The sequence below is a fragment of the Pieris napi genome, chromosome 10, assembly GCF_905475465.1.
Source record: "Pieris napi chromosome 10, ilPieNapi1.2, whole genome shotgun sequence".
In the NCBI taxonomy this organism is placed as follows: domain Eukaryota; kingdom Metazoa; phylum Arthropoda; class Insecta; order Lepidoptera; family Pieridae; genus Pieris; species Pieris napi.
In genome coordinates this window covers 8,217,979-8,243,442 of record NC_062243.1, presented here as the reverse complement: position 1 = coordinate 8,243,442, position 25,464 = coordinate 8,217,979, and the positions used below count along the sequence as shown (strand labels likewise).

Sequence of the window (25,464 nt, the reverse complement as noted above, 5' to 3'; positions counted from 1 at the left end):
AATTCCAAATGATCAAGTTGTAAAGGTTGTAAAATAAAACGTTCCTATGTTCGAGATACAGAGGTCAAATTTAATTTTTCGAGTTATGGAGTGAAAATATGTACTAAAATGGCTTGGAGGGACTCGGTGATTATTTCGATTAACAGAGGGTCAAGATTTCAAGTAATGGAGGTTTTGGTGTTTTAAGGGAAGGGAACAAAACATTTTCTCGAGATTTGGAGGTTTTTGACTTATCGAGGTTCGACTTTACGAGGTTCTACTGAGTAGAAACGCTAATGAGATTTTTAAACAAGGAGTTCTATGCTTGCCAATAGATGGCGGTGGGATGCAAATTGGAATACGTATCAGTTGAAACATAATATAATGCTCTTTAGTTGAGATTAGAAGTATTTTTTAAATCATAGGAAAACAAGGAGGTTTATAATATTAGAGTCTTACACTCTTTCTTCCCTGTCTTACTGTATGGAGTAGAAACGTGGACTATTTTGGCTTGAGATGTGGTGCTGGAGGCGAATGTTAAGAATCGATCATCGATCCTGACCCAACTCCGCATACGGACCCGCCCGTCTACCCGCCGAAATATATGATATTTCCATACAATGCGCAGAGGCGAGAACTTATAGAAACTGGTCGTGTTCGATCAACAACCAGATGGACCGATCAAGTGAAAGTCATCGTCCTCAAAGCTATACACTGTATAGGGAGTGTATAGGGAGTGTGTATAGGGAGCGTTCAAGTATTACGTAACGCAATTTTTGGAGTTTATTGACCCCCCCCATGTAACTCGCCGTAACGTTTTTCAGTACCCAAGTATAAAACGTTTCGTGACCACCTAGTGACTCTTCAGTTACTATTATGTGGTGTAAGTCGAAAATAATATTAACAAAAACGTGTAATTCAATCCCCGCCCCGCATCGTAACGTTTTACATAATGAATAAAAAATTCGTTACGTAATACTTGGACCCATAAGAGACCCGCTGGACAGAAACGGGTGAACAGATTGTCTGCTCCAGATATTTCCTTGTGGACCACGAAACTCAGACATGAGCTACCGACTGAAGAGAGAGACTCTATCTTGCACCCAAAGAATTGTTTTGAAATTTCTGGGTCTACACAGATTATGGTCTTAATTTTTTTTTTAAAGACAATTCACACCAATTGACCTAGTCCCATGCTAAGCTGGTGAAGCTTGTGTTATGGGTTCTAGGCAACGGATATACATACATATTATACATAGATAGACATATAAATACATATTTTAACACCCAAGACCTAAGCACAACACCAAATGCTCATCTACTAACCACTAGACCAATGAGCCGTCTATAAGTAGGAAAATCCCAAACATCAGTCACTACGATCACGTAGGTATAAAATAAATGCCAACAAAATAAATTAAGTAAATATATGACGCATAGCGTGACATCACGGTTAACGTAAATAATGTCCGTACCGCGGTTTTAAACGAAAAACACGAATATTGTAATTAAAGTACAATCACAGTATTAACAATTTTAAAGTGCACTTTAAAATTCATATAAATATTGTTACGTTGTGGCTTGATTTATGAGAAATATGTGCAGTGAAAAGTGAAGTATCTAACCGTGGTGACAGAATTTTTGCGTCATTTTTACATATTATATTTTTAACTGATAGCGTTTATGCTTCCAATGCTACCAACCTTAAAATAACTAATGCAGGTATTATTCCTAAACCGAAGCGATTTTCTTTGTAACGTAAACTACTGCCAAACTGAAAGCATTTCTTAATTATTATACGTTTTAACGCATTAGAGCAGTGTTGGCCTAGTGTCTTCAGCCTGTGACTCTCATCCCTGACGTCGTAGTTTCGATCCCCAGCTTTGCAGGAATGGACTTTCTTTCTATGTGCGCATGTAACATTCGCTCGTACGGCGAAGGAAATCATCGTGAGGAATCTGACATCTTAGACCCAAAAAGGCGACGACGTGTGTCAGGCTTGGCTGATAACCTACTTGCCTATTAGATTGAAAAATGATTATAAAAAAGATTCAGAAATCTGAGGCCCAGACCTAAGGAGGTTGTAGCTCCACTGACTTTTATTTAACCCAAAATAAATAGAAGCTATATTTTATTTTACAGTAAAAGGAACGAAAAGTACTAGCACACCCTTCTTTCTAATGTAATTCAAGTAATTGAGACATAAATCTGTCTGCCCTAAAGGGGTCAACAAACTTAGGTGAATTACGAGTTGTTGCACTTATGGCCTCGCATGCCTCGCCATACTAAGAAATTAGTAATTACATCAAATAAAATCAGTTATAGACGATAAAAATAATAGTTTTTATATTAAGTTTATTTACTTTTCGCTTCTTAGAAAAAATAACGTTAGACAAACACTCATCCTTTACTTAAATATTATAATTCTGACCCTAACCTTCTATCGTTACGGGATTTTACTACTCCGATATTGTTGCTTAGTAACATATACTTTTAAACGTTAGATCAATACTATATAAGCTGCATAGTTTGATATTAAGTTTATTTACTTTTCGCTTCTTAGAAAAAATAACGTTTGACAAACACTGATCCTTTACTTAAATATTATAATTCTGACCCTAAAAACAAACAAACAAACAAAAAAAAAAAATCTTTATTTTTCTCCACAATCTTACATTGATATTAACTAATATTAAGAAACAGATATATTGTCGCAAGGAAACATTATAAGATTGTGAGAGACTGGTGACTGAACTAAGCAGGGCTTGTATCTCAGACCACCAGCCTCTCCCCACATGGTGTAAAAAGTAACCAGTAACAAGAGTAAATTATTAATAAGGACATTTTACAGATGTAACATGGAGAAAAGAGGTACCTAATTAAAATATGTAGGTGTGCAATCGCGCCGATATAACATCCGTGCTAATTATTATATATATTATTATATATATATATATATATTATTATATATATATATGTACTTAGATAAATATATATATATTAGTACTTAGATAAATAGATAACAGTACTTAAATAAGTATAAAAAATAAATAGTAAATCAAAAATAAGCTATAAATTGTAAGTTAGACCATTGGTTGGATTAAGTTTTCAGTCTCATCATAGTTGAGACCTTGTATGTAGGCAGTGACCTTCTTTTTACAACTGAAGGATAAGAGTAAGTGAATATTCAGCTTGCGATTTAGTTTGTTGTAAATAAAAGGGCCGAGGTAACAGTAGAAGCGGTGGGAAAAGGCAGTGTAGAGAGAAGGAAGGTGAACAGGGGGTGGGCGGCGAGCAGATCGAGAGGAAGAAGGACTAGGTTTATGTTCGTGATGCTGTTTGAGGGCTGTGTTTAGGATGAACAGTTGACGTACTGTAAGTATCTGAGCTTCCTGATAGAGGGTGAAAGTAGGGAAAAGAATGGGTTTGAATAAGCAAACTTTTAGAAGAGCCCTCTGGGCACGTTCCAGGGACAGCAGATGGGTTTTGGCTGCACCACCCCAAGTGGTGATAGCATATAATAAAACAGATTGACATAATGCTAAATACATCATTCTGACTATATGAGGCTCGGCAACATGACGAATTTTCTTAAAGATAAACATGAGTTTGCGGACTCTACCACACATATTCATAAGATGGGCCTGAAACGTGAGTCGACTATCTAGTGTGATGCCAAGATACTTAACCGTACAACCTCTCTTCAATGTAGCGCAAGAGCATGGAACAGAAGGAACAGAAGAATGTGTATGGGCAGTTAAGGAATACGGGATTAAGGCTATGGGAGGAGTATAAATGGAGAAGGTAAGATAGCAAGTTTTCTCTATATTAAGAGTTAATAAATTTTGGCGCAGCCAACACGAAACGATATCAAATCCGGTCTGTGCATAAGAGAAAGCTTCCCTCCATCTTTTTGCAGAGAAAACAAGAGCAGTATCGTCGGCGTAAGAGACCAATTTGCAATTAGGTATTTTCAGGGAACACAGATCATTCATGTACACTAGGAACAGCGTAGGACCAAGAATGCTGCCCTGGGGGACTCCGAATTCCACTGGAAGGTAAGAGCTGACATGGCCATCTACCACTACACATTGACTCCGACCGCTGAGGTAACTTTTAAATAAGGAAAGTTGAACTCCTCTCACTCCAAGCGCTTCCAGTTTCTGTAGAAGGATTTGGGCCGAGACAGTGTCGAATGCCTTCGCGAGGTCTAAGAATATGCCCAGACACTTCCTATGGCTGTCCAAGTTCCTAACTATGTGATCGGTTAATTCATGGATGGCATCCGATGAAGATCTTTTAGCTCTGAAACCGAATTGGTTCGGAGAAAGTAATTGTTTATCTTCCAGATAACTAACGAGACGTTTGTTTATTAGGCGTTCAAGGATCTTGGACAGTGCTGACAGAATAGAGATGGGGCGATAGTTGTCGACACTGCCACGGTTGCCGGATTTGAAAATGGGATGCACTATTGCCTTTTTAAAAGCGGATGGGAAGATTCCCGTACGCATACTTAAGTTACATACATGGGCGATTGGTGTAGCTAATATTTTAAGGTTGCGTTTAAGTATGGCAGACGTGATGTTGTCCCTAACCTTCTATCTTTACGGGATTTTACTACTCCGATATTGTTGCTTAGTAACATATACTTTTAAACGTTAGATCAATACTATATAAGCTGCATAGTTTGATATTAAGTTTATTTACTTTTCGCTTCTTAGAAAAAATAACGTTTGACAAACACTGATCCTTTACTTAAATATTATAATTCTGACCCTAACCTTCTATCGTTACGGGATTTTACTACTCCGATATTGTTGCTTAGTAACATATACTTTTAAACGTTAGATCAATACTATATAAGCTGCATAGTTTGATATTAAGTTTATTTACTTTTCGCTTCTTAGAAAAAATAACGTTTGACAAACACTGATCCTTTACTTAAATATTATAATTCTGACCCTAACCTTCTATCGTTACGGGATTTTACAACTCCGATATTGTTGCTTAGTAACATATACTTTTAAACGTTAGATCAATACTTTATAAGCTGCAGTTGTATAATCATGGTCAGTTTAAACAAATTTAAAACCCACCAAAATAATGTCTATCTTGGCCATCCACATCAATTTTGGAGGGTATGTATATATATTATGTTTTATAAAAAAAATAAGCCTGTAAGTATTTTTTAATTATGATTTTATACTACTCTTCAGCTAAGCCAAGACAAGCCTTTAACAACATCCACGCTTATGCACTATGCAATATTTTCTGCTATTTTATTATTTACAAAATATTTTACTAATTACAGCTGCGCCATCGTAGGGACATGGAAACCCTGATAGACGTAGCTGACCTGAAGACGAGTTTGGACAAAGTTTCTTATGATGCTGTACACTTACAAAAGTAAGATGTTTATAAAGAAATACTTGGTTGTGTTATTGATTATTATTGGTATGTTTTTAAATGACTACTGATCGTAGCCGAAAGGTGATATATGCAGTTTAAGTGCGGAATAGCACTAGGCCGAAATATATATTTAAATGAAATTGCTAAGACAATAATAATGTCACAATAATTACCTAAATATTTCTGGAAATAAGAAAAAAAAAAGGGTGCGTGTACTTTTGTACGCGCGTAAGAAGTTATACTTCTTTGGCACTATTAAAAATAGTTTTTGATTGCATGCAAATAATTAATTGCAATTAAATAATCAAATCAATAAAGTTCAGTTTACATTTGAAACATTAAATAAATAAATATTTATTATTATTCTCTTACATTAAGTAAAACATAAAGTCTATTATTATTCGAATGTTGTTTTTAAATACTGTCCAATATAATAATAATAATATGATTTCACTCTCATCAATTTTTCATAGCGCGCCTAAAGAAGTATAACTTCAATAAATCAATCTGTTTTTCTAAAAAGGTTTCTGAACCTTACCTTGCAACATCAACATCATTCAAAACTGTTGGTTTATATTTTTAGGGCTATTATAAATAGGACAAGTGAAAAGGTCAGTAAACTTTTGAATCAAGAAGAAATAAGACTTTGACAGAGAAGGGAGAAGCTTCGATGTCTTCTTGGTGAAGAAGAAAAACAATTAACTTCTGAACTTTTAAGAAGAAAAGAATTAGAAGAGTGTAAATACTGTATTGCTCGAAAGACTCAACTAGAGCAATATGAAGAAGAATTGGAACATGAGAAAATTATGGACTGTCAAAAAGCGATGGAAAGAGAAAAAATGTGAGTATAATTTAATTAGAACATAAAATTGATTGTCCGGGTGAAATTGTACATAACGTCATTATGAAAATAGTATACGAGTATATTTAAAATGAAGTGTCTTATTATCATGATCTATGATATTCCTAGAAAATATGTATAAAAATAAAATATACATTTCTGATAATACTAAATTATTCACTCTCTAATTAACATCTCTTTTTATTTATAGGGCAAAAGGCATGCAATGCAGAAGAGAAGATGAAATACAGTTGCGAAAAATGCATAAGATACAAATGCAAGAGAAGGAATATATAGCATCAGTAAATTCAGAAATCGATGAAATGTGGCATCGAGTATTATTGGATGATGTTAAAAAAAAGGTAATTTAATTGACTGAGAGGTGGCAGGAGGTAGTAAAAAAATTTGGTGTTTTAGATTTACTAGGAACAGGCATGGTGCCTGTGGTGGGGGGGTCCATAAACAAAAAAACAACTATAATTCTATTTTTATTACGTACTATTAATGTCGCATATGTGTTTGTATTTTAATAAAACTACTTAGAGCTACATTATTGTTAATAACACAATGTCATAGCGCCGTTTTAAACAAAAAGAATAATAACAAACATTTGTAAACACACAAAACATTAGGTACAAGACAACAATAGATACAAAAATGTACCTTGACTTTTTCGTAAGAATAACTAAACTTAAATTAAATTTCATTTTACTGACAATCACGCCGTCTACCACGTTAATAGTACAACATTTTCTATTCTTCTAGGAGGAGAGAGAAAGATTGAAAGCTGAACATCTTAAGCGTGGAATGCAAGAACGAAGGCAAGCCTATGATGAACAAATTGCCAGCGCCAATAGAAAGGCGAAATATGCGCTTAAAATGGAGAGAGAAGAAGACAATAGAATAACCGAGAAAATAAAGAAGAGAATGGAAGAAGAATATTTTGATAGTAAGCTTTAACTTTTGTAATTCTTGTCGGAATGGGATATGATACAAAGTTTTTATTTTAATTATTAGCAAAACTTGACCTTAAACCTTCGAGTATATTCTCTGAAAAAACTTGACATGACTTTTTTTTTAGTTTCCAATATAATTTCGTGAGTACTCGGTAGCCCGTTTTTATTAATTTAATAATTTTGACCATCCATTTATAATGTTCAACATTCTTTACATTAAATATTACAGCAATCAAGAAGAAAAAAGAACAACAAAGTAAAAACAGAATGAACTACATAGAGGGACATGAACAGAAGATGTCAGAGCTCAGGAATAGAAAATTACAAGAGAGATCAATCGATCAACATACAATTGAAGTCGCTTTAAAAGAGCTGCGAATGGAGAGGCACAAGAAATTGGCTGAAATCGTAAGATTGCTTATACTATCGCATTTATTTTAACTGGTGAAAACATCCTTAGCAGCTTGAGTTCCCAGGTCCGATGAGGGTGACTCTCCTATTCCACATAGGAAGAGTCCTTATTTGGGTGATGAACATTAAGTATTCCACTTATATTTTCATCCAGTGTTTATGTAAATTATATTATTATTTATTGGTTTCTATTTTTACAATGGGTTTTGCTCATAGCATCATCAGCGGCCGCTATGAATCCAGGAGTGTTTTTAAAAATAAAATAAAATATAATGGATTGGAAACGGAACAGAACAGAACAAAATAAATAAATATATTTATTATATGTCCATACAAATAAGGAAGACATATAACTTCTTTTTTCAGAAATCATTTCAAAGAGAACAGCAATTATGTATCGAAAATATGGAGAAGGAAAGAAAATGTATTAAAAATTTAGAAATCGAATGTAATAGGATTGTAGCTGAATGGAGAGCAGAGAGCGAAAGGGAACATGATACAAAAATACAAATGTTCGAAAAGGAGAAACGAAGTAACAAAGAGGTATTTAAAAAGTAGATTTTTAACGAAACCTTTATGTTGGCTATTTAGACAGATCTTAACCAATAAGCTATCAGATAAAATCTAGACCGGCGAGTCATTCAACATAATCATTCAAGTATATTTAGACTGTATGTGTGTGTGTAAGGGTTAGATTCGATGATTAGATGATAGGTAAATGAGACTTAGCGCGTACCCACTAATGACGGAAATACAATACATGTTTGACGTTGGGAAGTCAGACTTATTGCTAAGTTTCGTAAATCTTACCCTTAGAAATTCTCTTAAACTTATGTTAGCAAATAATAATGAACTTAACTTGTTTAACCATATAAATTACTTTTTGAAAATATCGGCGACACCTACATAGTGTCTAACAATTGCAATAACTTGCAATGTCACATGAATTTATGTGTATATTGTATATGTATGGGGTATATTTCTGGTCGTAGTTTTTAATTTAATTTTTAAAACAACACATGAATGAAGGTAGTTTTGTATCTAAGGTTTGTTTTAATTAAATTTTTATACCATTTTAATTACAGAAATATGCCAGTGAGTACAGAAAATACTTAAAAGAAAAGGAAACTGAAATCGAAAATACAAGAAAAGAAAGAAGAAAGATTAAAGAAGACGTAAACAACGCTGCTCTGAGAGAGGTTGAGTTAAAGTTGATGAGGGCTAAAGAAGAATTAAGGGAACAAGAGGAGTATAAGAGAAGCTTAGAAAATCAAATACAAAATAATCAGAGAGCAATGGTATGGACAGCATCTGCTTGGAATTTTGTTCACTATTTGCCACCATAATAATAGGCAGCGAATATGTTTATTTATTTATTAAAGTATACTGCATCATATATTATTTTCTACAGTGTAAGTTTGCAGGCAATAAAATTTAAACAGTTAAAACTGCCATATAAACGCTATCCTGGAATTTTAAGCTAAAATATGCCAATAATTCATGCCAAATTATTTATTACTCATATATATTCCACTTTATATATATGTATAGATATATTGAAATAGCATAAGAAAAACTAAGATTAAAAAGCTTTTTTTTTTAATTTTTTTATTACTAATTTTATTTAACTTTTCGCAGGAGATCGAATCATTAAATATGGAGATGAAGCAAAATCCTTTCACACGACCAGCGATTATGTTTAAAGATGCGATGAAAGACAAAATGAATAAGGCAAGAACAAGGTACATGGGCTACAATTTAATTTACATCCCATACAAAGTATTTAATTAATTTTTAATAACATACTGTCAAACTGTCAATATGTGTCGATGAAAAGTGCGCTTAAGTTTACAACAACAACTTAACAAGAAAATACGCCAAGTAGTCTATGGCCGCTTCATCCTCCGCGAACCTCTAGCAGCTATATTTATTGTCTGTTACATTAATCTATAATTTTTTTACATTACTAATTCTATAATTTTTACACTACATATTGTATTTATAGGCCTTCTGAGCGTGCCTTCCTGGAACAATTATTATGCCAGGAATATAATTCTGGATCTGCAAATTAAAACTATATATTTAGCAGTCTAATTATATTTTTATGTTGCATATAGAACCTCCTTCTAACTGTATAATTGCGAGACTAAAAAATATAGAGAAGTTACCAACTTTATTATGTTGCAGTACAAATCCGGTACATCCGTTCAGAAGATTATATTTACAAGCAAATGAGAGCCGCTCTTCATTTTCTCTACCTGTTATATTTAAATAAAATGTTATTTAAACATCAACTGTATTATTGTATACAATAACCTGTGCTATAGTTTTTGCATTAAAAAAATACTTTAATGCAGCAACCTTTAGCGAAATACTCGCGAATAAAGACATTCTAAGGATATAGTTTTAGGTCTTCAATTTCCATGAAAAATACGTAGTCTTATTGTAAAGAATTCTACGAACGTACAAAAATAGTTTAGATTCAAGTCGAGTCGAGTTACATTGGCAGTTATGATTTTCCAGAAACATAGAAACATTACAATCACAAGAATTTTGAGGACCGTTTCATGCTTTAAAATTATAGTTAATTAATTAACTAAAATTTTAAAGCATGATGTGTGCAGTTTGAGTTAATTATTTATTCAAAGACGACATTTTTATAGGTATGTGTGATTTAAAGCAAATGTTTTCTTTGGTTTCTTCTAACATTGTATGTAAGAATTACAGTATTGAAGTGGGTATGTCGATTTTCATTTACTGTGAATATGACTACATGTACATACATAGTTTGGATATTTCTATAACATAGGTACTCTAGTTTAAATTTTTAAAGAATTTTTTTTCATACTTTAAACTTCAGTAGCTTTGACGCCAAAGCCCAGCTCATCACCACGCATGCGCTAAAGGCAGCGGTGCCACAGATAAGAAGAAAAAATAATAAAATCAAATCAATCAACATTAATTTAATCATATTAATTACGCGACTCATATTAATTCATAGAAAATAATATTATGTCCAAGTTGAAAGAAATATAGTAGCATTTCACTAATTTGCAACTACAACTAATTTAGGTGAAATCAGTTAGTTATATTTATAATATTGTGGGTTAATTATCTTTCTTTGATGATTAAAGATGAAAAATGAAATTTTTCTAACGAAAACGTCACCGTACCTGCAGACTACGATCAGACGTTCTGTCGACTGTGTTAACCCACCGAAACATATCTATTATCTATTGCTAATTGCATTGCTTCGCCAGGAGTGGAAGAGAATCCTAGACATCTGAAATGCGGTAATTATTTCTACGAACTACGAAGGCTGCTTTAGAATGCCTTTTCAACTTGAATTTTGTGTTTATTTATTTAAGAAGACTAAAATTCAATTTAATAAATTAATTCAATAACTTTATATACGTTAGTTAGTCGAAGAGTTTATACATTTGGTTAACTTGTGGTGTGTCACCTTTGTAATATACTGCAAACAATAGAATACAATACTCTAACCAGTTGCAAGACGTAAGACATACATATTAAGCTATTTTATCGCAATGTATAATTATTTAACAACGCCATTATTTATCACTTTGTATGTTTTAACATTAAATACCAATCTAAGCAGAATTGATGTAGGTACATGCAAACGTTAAAGTTATGCGTAGGTTACAAATAGATGACAGGCATAATTTTGAAACGAGAGTCCACTGACCACTCTGCACAGAGTACTGAGTACGGGAAACTGGGAAGTATATATTTTTTTCTACTAGAAATTAGAATGAAAGTGCGAAACTAAGATGAAAATTGTTAATGTATATTTAGTTAACTTATATTAAATAGTGCCCATAAAAGAGAAAACACATTTATTTAACATAAGTTAAGTACGGTTGCTTCCTAACACGTTTTAATTGTTTCGTTAAGAAATATGGAGACCGATAGTCATAAAATTACAGAAGAATTACAGAAATGTAGTTATCGGGATTTACAACTACTTTCGAAACATTATGGCTTACCTTCTAATTACAAAGTAAGGATTTACCCTATTCATATTAAATGTAGGCTAATTAAGACTTATCTTGTCCCTTGACCAATTTAAACTTGATTTAATTAAAAAAAAAGTGTAAGTATATAAAGATTAATTATAATAACTGATAAATGCTCAACAATTGTATTCTTGCTTTGACTTGTTATTTAGACATTTGAAATTTATACTTCATGTCTTAGGTATTTAAAACTTTCACTTTATTTTTAGAAATTGTATCTTATACAATTGATAATTGCAAGAAAATTGGGTTTAGAGGAGTCAGTATCAGCCATCATTGAAAAAGTCAGAAAGGAACGTCAAAGAATGAAAGTCTCCAAAAATAGAACTCTGAAATCTCAGGTATGTTGCAGGGTATTTTTATGATATCTGCCTAGTTTTTAGAATTAGAGAAGGAAGCTTACCTGATGTTACATGTGACTCATGTATGTCAAATTCTATTCTGAATTATATTTTTTAATTGCCAGGAAGTTAGTGGAAAGACAAAGCCAAAAATTGGTAAGAAAGCATTTAAAGATAAATTTAATTCCTGGCACAGCGACCCATTGCTTTATCATTGATAAAATCAACTCATATTAACAATAGACATAAATATTAAATTTATTTTTGTAACAATACTTGGTAGATGATTTAAGAACTGCACATTATAATAATAAAATAATGCATTTTCAATTTTTTGTATAGTCTGATATTTTCTAGACCACTTCAAATGTAATTCAGTAGATTATGTATTTTTATGTTTTGTTGCAAAATAGCAACATAGCAAAGAGTATATCTATATAAGATGCCCTCTTTCTATGTAACATATTATTAAAATAGGAAAAGCAATTAATTTGTAATATACAGATAACTCTTTTTTTTTAAATAAATGTTCAATAGTTTACATTGTATGAACATATTTTATTATAAGGGATTTTTAGATGCTTCGAATGAAAGTAAACTAACATTTATTTTTGGTATTTTTAGATGAAAAATAAAAAGTTACCAACATTTTCCCCACCAATAACTGCAACTCCAAGACTTAAATTGGCCAGGAATATGACAGATATTCATATTTCAAAATATAATACTCGTCAGAGCCTCCTTGCAAGATTTATGAATGCTGATACCCCAAAAAACTTGGATGCCCATAAGACTTTGAAACAATATGAAAATCTGAGTGTCAGAAATTACCAAAGGAAAACAAATCAATTGGTCGATGAACAAATACACAAAGTTGAGCTAACATCACAATGTTTCATGAAACGTCAAGTGAATGCAGATATTATTATGAGGAAAGATAATGTGAAAGTGACGTATAATACCAGTGTAAGTATTGATATTTTTACTATTAAAGCTGCATACCATACATTACATTGTAACCGTTTGTTTTGTGAACATATCTGTTTGTGACTCAACTTCCATTTTTTTATAATTTTTATTGTTTTTGGTTAAACGTCTCTATATTCAGTTAAAGTAAATTAAGTTTTGGTTAATATCAAATCAATTTATAAGCAAATATTTTTAAGTGATTCTTAAACAATACAAACTACATACACATAAATATATATAGGTATAAGTCCTAATTAATTTAAGCTTTCTAAAGAAAAGAAAATTTATTTCTGACATGCAAAGTTATTTAGAATGATCATGTGTTTATTAAGACTGTTTAATAGGAATGAACACTGACACATATTTCCAGCTTAATTAAAAAGAAGGATTGTGTGGCCTTATATATAGTCATAATAGTAACAAATTTATTAGTACACCAATAATATTAACATTCATTAATTATTTTTATTATTGTGTTCAAGGCTACTCAAACTATTGCACCTCTACCGGCGAAACGACAGAGAATCCTGAGTGGTATATATCCAATACAGCCCAATCCCATAGTAAAGCTTCAAAAAGCTGATTTGACCCTACGCAGAAATGATGGAACGGTCTCAAAAGTTAACGCCTTTATCCAGGAGAAACCGCCACCAACCAGTGAAATAATAAGGGATGTCTTACAAGATCTAGAGAGAAATAACTCGGAACATAATTTTATACAAAGAAATATGTCTATTGATTCGGCATTTTGTGAAGCGAACACATCCATCGAAACAAACGATGGTGTAGAAATTCTGTATTATGAAAAACGCGTTGAACAAACGAAATATGAAACATATCAAGAGAACGGTTTGCCAAAAATTGCAGACGTTTTCAGCAAATTCCATCATCGGGATTATGAGCAACAATTATTTGTACAAGTTAGCGCCGAGTCTGACGAGTGTAAGTTTTTATTTGAAATATTTATTCTGTAATTTTTATAAACTTAAATCATATAGCAATTAAACTAGTTATATCTATATATATATAAAAATGAAACCCGTTTTCCGTTGTCACGACATAACATGAAAACGGCTTGACCGATTTGTCTGATTCTTTTTTTATAATATTCCTTGAAGTACGAGTATGGTTCTTACGGAGAGAAAAATTATAAAAAATTGAGTGAAAAAGACTAAAAACAACACTTCTATATTCCATACAAAATATCCGTAATAATATTTAAAGGCAATTTGAACTCTAATACCATATCATAAAGTTCAAGTGTTAGTGGAGGGGTTCCGGGAAGGTAAATTTTTAGTTTTTGACATAATGTATTTGTTGTATTATCAACTTTCTTTTTTTATCTTACTAGCTACACCGGTGTCCCGAATAGCAGAATAAGTATTAAAAAAAAATAAAGAATCGACTGTTAGGCGGTACGATGTTCGCCAGGCCAGTTAGTATTTAATAAATTATTTTGATTTGAGGTTTTCGAGATCTAGATTGTACATAAAAATTGTTTACCTACACTAGATTTTACCGTTGGCTTCACGGGTTATAAGTTAATTTAACTACATAATGTAAGATTCTAAATAGATTACTATAATAGCAATATGGTTTAACTAGATGTTGAACTCAATAAAGGAGCAATAATTTTATATATAATTAATAATATCAATAAATTTTAAGAAAAATAATATATTTCAGCTTTAAAGTTCTGTTCGGAACAATTTCTTTTCATGTGGCGTTAGGTCAAGTAATCTCTCACGCGACTTACGTCCGAACCCAGTAATTAATCCACAATCTGAGATCAGACCGTGACAGTCGATCGATCTCCTATCTGCATCTCAATAACCAAACCCTACGACAATCCATTTTTGGCGGCGGATAAAATGCTCTTTGTCGTTCCATTTTACTGAGTTTACACTCATATTTGATAATCAATGTAAACCAAATAAAGTAAATAAAACCGTACAAATAACATTAAAATATACATGTGTATGTTTAAAACATAACAAACAGTTTTTTTAATTATTTTAAAAACCGGTGTAAGTTAAAATCTGTTAAAATAATTAACTGTTGAAATCGAGCTTTCGTCAACTATCATTTTCATACAAAGGTCTATCCACAGACACCGATACGACCTCCCATGGATAGCTTGTATCGACAGATGGCTATTACAATCCGTCGATTGGTTGTTATTGGCACACTTGTTACAACATTTAAGATCTCAGATGCTAAAAATGGATTGAGATAGGTTATTGAGTTCGGGCGTAAGTCGATGCGGGCGCGCGTATCTTACGCGTAAATACAAGTGAGGCGCAGTTCGGAAATCTTAGATCAAATGACGTTTCAGGCGACAGACGTTCCGTACGAATGTGTCATTTATTTCAATCATTTCAGTGATTGAATAGTTTTTATGAATGTTTTAATACCTGAAATTTGAAAAGCTATAGTTGCTATTCAAACATATTTCTATTACTTATGAAATGAATAGGTACATATTTGTACAAATTACTATTTTTATCAATTATCAGAAATAAAAATAAATAAAAAATTTATTCATGACAGAAATATGGTTGTGAAAAAATTAATATATCGCTAGTTTTATACATAAATATTCTAACGTTTCAGGTTCATATTCCACATACATGCCTCAAACCACCGTTCAGACAATCCAATTGGAGACAATATATAACTTCAAGTCACTCTTTACAAATTCTTCACTCTTACAAATCAGTACGAAGAGTAAAACCACATGCACAAACAGCACAATGACTATTATGTCCACGTAAGTCGTATATACTTTAATTTGCAATTTCATCTTTAATGCTTTATGTTAAGGTGTATTTTACAATGTAAAATACGCGGGTATATACAGACGCGAGACTTGACTTTCGTACGCCAAGAATGTATTAAACCGAATTTACATTACGAAACTAGTATTATGCATGTTGGAATGAGTTTCATGAAAATAGTTGCAGCACGTGTGAAACTACTTTAACAAAAAATAATAGTGTCGTGAAATCAACAGTATCACCAACGACATGGCTCTGTCAACATCATAGCCTCTCTAGCATCTCTATTTTTATATTGAGGGTGTTTTGGATCCCAAAGACACTCGTTACGCTGGTATTCGTTGAATTTTATATTTTTATCAACTGACCAACGTTGGTTTGCCATTTTGGCGGTCATTTAGCTGCACGATGCACTCAAACACACACGTCTGCCCTGTGCAAATGCTTTCGCGACACTAGTTTCGTGTCGCGTTTTCATCGTGAAAGTAGTTGCGTGACATTAGTTTTACAAAAAATATGCGCATGGCACGAAATTTATCCAGTGTCGCGAAACCGATGCATGCATTATGAAACTGTAAATTTACACGTGAAATTGTTGATGAAATTTATGTCATAAAACTAATTCCGAGCCACTAGTTTCGTAATGTAAATTCGGCTTTAGAATCTAATCTAATCTAATCATTAGATTTTAACATACTGAAGTCAGTCTCGTTTCTGATAAGACCTTTCAATCCTGCTTTGATGGCCACGTGACCACTTTTTTTTTAAATTTTCACCTAGCAATGCACAAAAGATTTAAAGTAAACGTATCTAACAATTTATTCACATTAATTTTAGTTGCGACTGTATATTCTTGTTTACATTGCACAAAAGAAATCCCTCCAGTGCCTTTTACCAGGAACACTTAGCAAGATTCATTTTTTTTATGAAATTGGTATTTAATTTCGTCTTTACCGCGTCTGAAGTTCTTGCTTTGGTCGAAACACTAAATAATTTTAACATGAAATTAATGAGTCTTGCTTTGATGGCCAGATTAACCCCTTTAATGCTTTTAGGGTCGATTCGAACAAACAAGAGTAAATCTTAATCTTAGAATAAATCGTCAGTTAATCGAGAGTAAATCAATTTTACGTTTTACCAACTACAAATTCTAAGAATAGTGGGCTTATTCGGGAATTGCTACTATACCGCTGTTTCGCGCGGAATAACAGCTATTCCTAGAATAATTAAATGGCGTCAGTCAGTCCAATCAGCTGATTTCTGTCATTTCACAAATATGTATTCTGTGTTTTAATTTCAAGTCAACGCAACGCATTAAATTAATAGTCTGGCATTGTATAATGAAACGTTTAAACAATTTATTATTTATTTATTTATTTTTAGATTTTTGGTTTTCTATAATATTAGAATGAAATTCAACTAGGCTCAACAGAAGTTCCTTTTTAGACGAAAGCCTCAAACAAACAAGAAATAAAAACTTTTTGTTGTCGTTTGACACCTGTTAAAAGCTACTTTTTCACACTATAATGCGGCAAAATCGAGTTGACATGATGTATGCTCTTACACTGTCCCGTTGTAGAACAACATTTATTTGCCGAGTTTTATTTTCGTTCACCATTCTCTTGCTATTCGCGTATTGATATTCCTAGCGCAATTATACTATCGATTACGTGGACAAACGACTATGGATTTACTCGAGATTAAAATCATAGAATAGATTATTCTTGGTATAGTTACTCGTGTATAAATTGAAGTTTGGTCGAATCGACCCTTAGCAAGATTGTTTCATTATTAATTTAAATTTGTGAATGTTATCGGGTCTTAATTGCATTGACACAAGGTTTATTTTTAATGCACACATTTAAATGTTATGAATCAGTCTTGCGAGTCCGGGTTAAATATCTGTATGATGCGCCTCTGGTGGTTCCGCGCGCATTAAGATTTCTCATACAAATGATTCAGACTAGATTAGAGCCAGAACTACAATTGTAAATATTTAATATGAGTATGACGGGTAACTTCGCATGAGTTCTTCATACCTGGTACTCAACTAGTGGTGGTCATTGAAACGAATAGTTTTATAATCTGGGTTTTGACGTAAACGAAACGAAAAACAAACTTTTATTAAACTAGTTTACTGTCAACAGAAAACGGTTTCGTTTCATCGACGTCATAAACGTAAAAAGCTCCTATTCAAACTATCCCAGGCATAATGCTTAATCTCACTATGGCTGAGATCCAGAGACAAGCCTGTGAACTCACTCTGTCATCTGTCAAAATGTTATGACTAATGGCAGATAGCAAATTTGTCTTTGAATGATTGGATGCCATCGGCTTACTAATGCATCAGCAGCACGCTAAATGCATAATTTATTTTTATTTTAAAATAATGTTTTTTATCGTAAATTTACTAACTAGATGCACTCATTCCTTTAAATATAGTAAAACAGTACATTTTTCAACCCGGGCATTGAAATTTTACTGTTTTCAAGAACCTATTCGTAATAACTATGAGTCATTAATTTACCTATAGAAAATATTAATCGCTCTTGTCGTAGGAACACTATGATTCGTAGCGATTACTAGTGGGTTGAAATTAAACCCCGGTTCAGCTTGGTGTATATTTTGTGTCTTGCAAATTTTCGCTGTGAAGAATCATTGCGTAGACATCAACTATTGTTTGTTTTATTAAAAAATAATGATTTGAAAGATATTGAGATTAATTTTGAGTTTACTTCACCTTGAGTACGTACTCTTGTACGCAATAACTTGTCTACTGTGTTGCTTCTTCACATCGGATATCTTATATTCTAAGAAATGAATCTAGTCTTAAGACCACTTAAGCCTAGATTGGCGCATTTTGTAATGGATTTGTTCACTGCTATTTGTATATAACGCATGGCTTTCAGGAAGGTGTACCCAACATCCACAGTTTTATCGCACAATGCTTATCCTAGTGAGTGTCTATGGTTTTTTTCATCTATTCTTTCAATATCTTTGCACGTGACGTCATAACGCTAGATAAATGGAATTTATGTTTAAAAATGTAACCAAAAAGGTCTGGTGTAAAAAATAGTAATAATGAGTCAAAAACAAATAGTACCAATTATTAACTAATTTTTTTATGAATCTGTATTCAAAAAATGTTGCCAGTTTCAAAATAAAAAATAAACGAATCACAGAAACGATTACTATTCTTGGAATGATTTGCTTACATTTTTAATTCTTTATTCTATTTTGAATAGTTTAGAGTAAGCGTCTAGAGAAGTTTTCTCTTACCGCGTCTGGAAAGAGGTAAAACTGTTTTTGGAATAAATAAAAAAATATTTATATTTATTATATAGTTATCATAAACTCTAAAACCGCCTGCCGATTTACCGCCGCCTTTTTTACCGATCCAATGAACATAATGTATGGGAAACACATATTTGATCTAAAAAAAATAGACTAGAAAATTCTCACATCGCTTTGTCAATGTATCATTAATACAATTTGTAACAGACTCTTAAGGGTCATTGAATTATAAACCTTATCACAAGTGAATAAAGTTCAAAGAAAATGATCGAATTATTCCTTCATAAGACTAATATATACGTTTAAATATAGGGTACGATGTAAATTACGCAAACGGATCGGATCATGTCGATATGTTACTTTGCAAGGAACCAATGCAGCAGCCGGATAATTCAGATTATTTAAATAATAATATCGCAGGTAAAACATTTTGTTTTAATAGAACAGGAGGAATCATCTACGTATACGATTTTTCGAAGAGAAACGAGAAACTCTCCAACTGACATTTCTGATTGAAATATTTTTTTCTTTAATGTTATATTTTCGCACGACAAAGAGCACAAGTCAAATTTAGGAAAGATTATAAAGAAGAATCAATTCGCCTTCAAGAAAAAAAAAACTATTTTAAAAAGCCGGCAACGCACTTGCGAGCCTTCTGTCAGTGTGAGTGTCCATGGGTAGTATTACTTAACATCAGGTGAGCCCTGATTGCCCCCTGTTATAGAAGTTAAAACTAAGCATTATTAATAATAATGTTTGTGTAAGTACGTATTATCGAGGCCACACATTCTAATTTTTTAACATGTTTGTTTTTTTTCTATTTCACCTTTTTGGTGCGGCTAAATTAAATAAATTTCTAGAAATTTCCAAAGAAGGTTTCTCATCTTGAAAATTATCAAACTCACCGCGTGAGAGCTTTATTTTGTTAAATTTTATTTATCACTTATATTTTTATATATGCTTTCAGAATTCAGTGAGACCGTGAGTGACAGAAATGGTGGAAATGTTACCATACCAGAAATGGTTGAAGACGCTTTAGAAGTTATAAGTCAGGATGAGGTAAATATTTTATAATAATTCTCCATGGCAACTAACTTTTAAGTATGGGCCTCAGATCGTGATTTGTTCTAAAAGACAATATAGTTTTGTGTTTAGCATACAGTTTTATTTGATTTTATTTAGTATTAATCTAATTTCTTCTCATATTCGTTGGGTAGTATTAAAAGTTAATTTGTCAACCTCTGTTGAGGCCGATTTGTATTACACAGTTATTTTTTTTAATTTAATAAATTTAGTGAATGGGTATTACAAGAACTAGAAGTTCACAAAGTTTTATTTTTAACTATTATTAGTAATGGTATGGTATGGTTTAATTATATATATTTATACAAAAAAATTATACATTTTTAATCAATTTTTTAAATCTTTTCACTAGATTTAATTTGTGTTTCTATCAATGATAAGGAAATTTAATCATTTCAGGAATACATGAAGTGTGTAGACATAGATACAAAAGTGAACTGTGTGTTGTGCAACTGGTGCGGACCGGGTATTGTCGTCGACTATCATATACAAAAGGTATAATATATATATTTCTTAAACAAAAATAAGATAATGACTCAGCACCTTCACGATTTTATTCTTTACATCATTTAAAATCGAAAGAAACACAAAATATTTTTTTTTTTATTTAAACAAAATGTTTTAAAGTATTTTTTTCCTGTAATCATAACAGTATTGAAATGTTTTCATTATCATGTTAGTCGTTTCACGAATGGTTCTTAAAATTTATTTTGAAGGTAATTTTTTTTAATATAAACGAAAATGTTTCTCTCGGCTTACTTTAATGCCCTATATCCCCTAAATGGGACAGAGGGCGTCCATAGTGAGTCTCTATCTCATTCAGTCTTTCCGTCTCTTTTCCTCATCTGCAACTGCACGACGCTGTCAGCTGCCATTGTCATTATATGTCACAGAGCTTATATATTACTTTAGTAATAATAATGTGATCACTATTGTTATATACTTTCATCCGCATGACCTAGATGGCTGGTCTTCCACGGTCAAGACATTTTCTTTTGCGAGCAAACGAACTGTGGAATCGACCGAGGTCTTACTTCCATAATAGTATCTTACCTCCATAGAGGAGATACGACCTCCAAATGTTTAAAAAAAGGCCGGCAAAATCGTCATTAATTTGTAGATTTGTTGAGTATTACCGGTTTTGATCAGATTTGATTTTGACGTTGTTTATTGTGACATAATGACAGCTGACAGTAATGCCATTACTCTGATGGAATGGTTTTTCCTATTCCGAATCATACGAAAGGTAAAATATTATTTAAACCCGGTATTAAATAATAAAAAAAAATCATGTGTCCAATTCACACGTGGTAGAAGTGAAACCTTCAAAAACAAAGTTTTTATAACTAAAATATGTAAATTAGACTTTTTCTCTATCTAAATGTAGGATCTTTTTTAAAAAAAAATATATATTTGAATGTAAAATTTTTATTTATAACTTTAATATCAATCTTTAATTTGGTAAAAACTAAAATAATAAAAGTTTGAAATAAATTCACAAGATCCAACGTGGGAGAAAATGAGATAGGAAGCATTATACAGTGTATAAACTTTAAATTAAGTGTAGTACGAAGTTTTCACTTCAAAAAGTTTCTATAACTAATGATTTGTAAATAAAATTGATAAATAATCTAATTTTATAATTAAACTACTTACTTGACTTACTTATTTAATTTTCATCAAATCTGTTTTTTTATTTCAGAAAATGTTCAAATACACACTAATTTAAAGTTTATACTCTGTACAATGCCTCCTATCTCACTCTCTCCCACGCCAAATCCTATTAATTTATGTGTCTGTCTCTTTTTACTGTCGCTTTTTCCGTTGCATCCGGTTTGAAATCACAACGATTCTAAAGAAGTTTCACTTCAAAAATATTACAGATCCACGAAAATGAAGTTATGAAGCAAGTAACGAATGATTGGAACATCACATTCACATTGGGAGCGTTGGTACAGGAACCTCTTTGGTGCAGCCGCGTTTTGGAATATGAATCCATTTTCTATGTTCTGAGTGCGAAATACGAAGAACCTGATGTGTTCATGGCTACTCTTACGGTGAGGTTTATCATATACAATTTTCTAATATATTTTTAAAAATCTTTATATATATAAATCTTCTGTGAATGTGTATGTCACTGAACTTCTCTCAAACGACTGGACCGATTTTGATGAATTTTTTTTGTGTGTGTTCAAGGGTATCTGGGAATGGTTTAGATTCACAAATCAGCCCGCCAGATGGCGCTGCAGTCGGTACTTTCATACTTTGCTTTACTAATTGCTTGAAATATCATGCAGGACAACGTCTGTCGGGTCCACTAGTCTAATTATAAATCTAAACTATTCTCTAATCCATTTAAACATTAAAAAAATCATCAAAATCGATCTAGATATTTAAATTATCATCTATTTTGACAGTTGAACATTTACCTTTCAGTCACATTCCACGGATTTTACATTCAAAACCGGTTCTATTACGGTTTTCAATAAAACAACAGGTGAACCATTTACGTGGGAGGGGGAGATTAAATGCTTATCTCCGGATTGGCCGTATTCAAAAAATATAAACGGACTGAAAATAAATCTATCAAAACTGGACTTAATGCCTCAAATATACCCCATTGCTGGTCAACCGGGTTTAAATGATGTACATATTATATTGTTCGCCAGGTTATATAACTAATATTTAGTATGAAAAAATATTTAATATACAAATAAGCTTTTAAAGCAGTAATAGCGAAGTTTCGGTTTAAATTCGGTAGGTATACAATATTAAGTACAAAATTCTTATAATTAGAAAGTAAAATTAAAGAAAAACTGTTATTGTTGCGTTGTTTTTGTTAAATAAATACTCCTCGAAAGTTAATTGTAAGAATTTCTATTACTTTCTCTTAGATTTTTTAAATAACTACCACTTTGTGCCATTATCTAAATACTATCTGAAGAATTCTCTCGTATATAATACTTTGAATTCTCGTAAATAGCCTTATTCATAAAAATATGAGTTTGATTGTACCGTTTTAAATTACTATTCGTCTCTTTTCATTACAGCGTTAAAGCAATTTTCAGATAGAGACGAAAGAGTACTTATAAGATTGCAATTAGTATGTTTTTCTTTGTGTCATCTTATCATTAATGACTCCCAGAAAAAACTTAGTTATTAAAACAAAACTCGTTAGAAGCTTAAATTATAGAATTGCTTTGCCTTATTGCAAGCGTTAACCCGGATATCCTTATATCCGGGTATAGTTTACTCTAACAAGGTTAAGCTTCAATATTTGTTTATCAATATGTATGAATAAAAGTATCTAGAGTCTGGGTAATGAAAGTTGAAACTGAAAAAACGCGGCAAATTTAAAAAATATCAGCATGGCAGCCCTAAAGTAAAAAGGAAAGTTCGAACAACTCACTTTGATACTTTGACATTCATTTAATTCAATTTTTAGGTTTATAGGTTTTGTGGACATAAGTTTCATCTAAGTAGATTATTTGCTTGCCTTCTGCACGTTTCGATGCAATGGTACGCAAAAAGCGATGTCTCCATGCAGCTATATCATATCGTTCAATTAATAATGAACGTTCATTTTTGTTTTTCTTAAATTCATAACCGTTGGCTAAAAATCTCAAGACTATCTGTAAAAGAACAATAACATTTAAAATAAAAATAAAAAATATCAAGACATTTTGACCGTACTAACTTTAGTGTTGTCATATAAAAAGTTTGCAAAAAAATCCAGTATCTACTGTCGTTAGCCAGACTCTATAACATATTCTTTGACGTTAATAATAGGATAACAGTAATTTTTAAAAATGCTGTATTTTTTTTTAATTTTAGTTGGTTCCTGTTAAAGATCTCATTTTTAAACTTAAATGTTCCTATTAATATTAAGAATCCTACAAGTGTCATAGACAATATTATTCTTTATCTGTGTTATTACAAGTACCAGTACGAATTAAGGTCTATGGTAATAGAGTATACATTTAAGTTAAGGGAAGTAGAAGCTTGTAGCAAAATGGTCACGAGACTTGTATTTTCTTTCAGAAGTAATAAGAATGTTTATACTCGGGATTATATCGAAAAACGAGTTAATCGTACGGATTTTTTTTAACAGTTTTTTTTAATAATCTCGTGACAATTTGATAAAACTCATATATGAGTTTTTTCTTAGATCTCACATGTTAATATAGGATGGTTTCGGTGGGTTACCTGACATAAGTTGGAACTCTTTAATATACTTTAATCATGTTGATTTTCTTATGATGAGCGTTAAAATTTTGTAACTTGAAAGAGTAGCCTGGCAATGTGTATCATTGTATCCGAGATACAAGTCGTAAATCTGCGAAAATTTAGCTTTTCTGTTTTCTAAAGAAAACAAGTTTACGAATCTACTACTTTCTCGGGCTGTTTCTAATTTTTTTTACTAAATTAGGTAAACGCTCATCGGTAATTGTTGATTTTTTATATTATCTAAGGTATAGTAGCAATTCTGTTGTTTATAACTTTATTAAAGATTAATTGTAATTAGCTGATTTTATCAGCGGAGAGCTGTTAAAGTGAAGTGAAAAAAATACCTTCCGTATTAACATTATCGTTCCATCAAGTACACGTTTCGTTTTGAGTATATTACATATGTAAAGGAAATTTAAAATTATAACTTGCTTGACGTTCGCTGACATGGTGTTAAGATCGAATATTTTCTATTTTACTTTATGCCTTAAAATCAACAGAATTGGCACAAAATTATATATTTTTTTGATTAAATACTGTTTTTATGCTTGTTTGATAGAAACTAAAATTATTTTGACATTGTTTGTGCGCTTGCGTTTACAGATGGGTGAATCCTAATCAGCGCCATCTTTTTTTTTGATCCTATCAAAGTGATCTAAATCATATGATGAAATAAAACCATATGAAGGCCTTTACTATGTTTTCGCTAAAACTGGTGTAAAGCATTCAATTTTCAAGATTTTATTTCAGAATCTCAATCAATAAAAACAGTATTTTTGTTTATGTTTTATAGAACTACTTACTTATCTAAGACATGTAATGATCATTTTTTGTTAATGGTATATTTTGTCATCACATCTGATCGGATGTTAGTGGCCCTCAGCTTTCAAGTTTATTTTTTTGTTTACCATCGAGTCATGTTTATGACACTATATATACTCTTTACTTAGCATACTTTTCTAATCAAGAAACGTTTTTATAAGATTTTTTAAGTTGATTAATAAATACAAAATTCCATACACCGTTTTTTATTTATAAAAACCTGTATAATTCTAATCAGAATTGTACTGAATGTACTTCCCTCTATATACAAATATAACATTAATAGGTTCAAGTTTCATGAAAAACTATTTGATTTTG

The 25,464-nt window shown here is 31.8% G+C and overlaps 2 protein-coding genes across 2 annotated transcripts; both read left to right on the top strand.

Annotated features, from left to right (window-relative positions):
- Nucleotides 1-5,282: 5,282 nt before the first annotated feature.
- LOC125053287 (trichohyalin-like) lies at nucleotides 5,283-9,886 on the top strand. The gene is made up of 9 exons (XM_047654584.1): nucleotides 5,283-5,385; nucleotides 5,972-6,229; nucleotides 6,441-6,591; nucleotides 6,995-7,178; nucleotides 7,415-7,593; nucleotides 7,963-8,139; nucleotides 8,682-8,894; nucleotides 9,235-9,338; nucleotides 9,784-9,886. Exons 2-9 carry the CDS (start codon nucleotides 6,195-6,197, stop codon nucleotides 9,869-9,871), a joined length of 1,131 nt encoding a protein of 376 aa, XP_047510540.1. The 5' UTR covers nucleotides 5,283-5,385; nucleotides 5,972-6,194; the 3' UTR covers nucleotides 9,872-9,886.
- A 1,430-nt stretch (nucleotides 9,887-11,316) lies between these two features.
- LOC125053240 lies at nucleotides 11,317-25,343 on the top strand. Its single transcript, XM_047654490.1, has 11 exons — nucleotides 11,317-11,617; nucleotides 11,843-11,974; nucleotides 12,599-12,940; nucleotides 13,426-13,885; nucleotides 15,557-15,713; nucleotides 18,630-18,676; nucleotides 19,327-19,434; nucleotides 19,982-20,073; nucleotides 20,497-20,592; nucleotides 21,981-22,154; nucleotides 22,534-25,343. The coding sequence occupies exons 1-11, from the start codon at nucleotides 11,516-11,518 to the stop codon at nucleotides 22,777-22,779; spliced, it is 1,956 nt and encodes a 651-aa protein (XP_047510446.1). The 5' UTR covers nucleotides 11,317-11,515; the 3' UTR covers nucleotides 22,780-25,343.
- The last annotated feature ends 121 nt before the right edge of the window (nucleotides 25,344-25,464 follow it).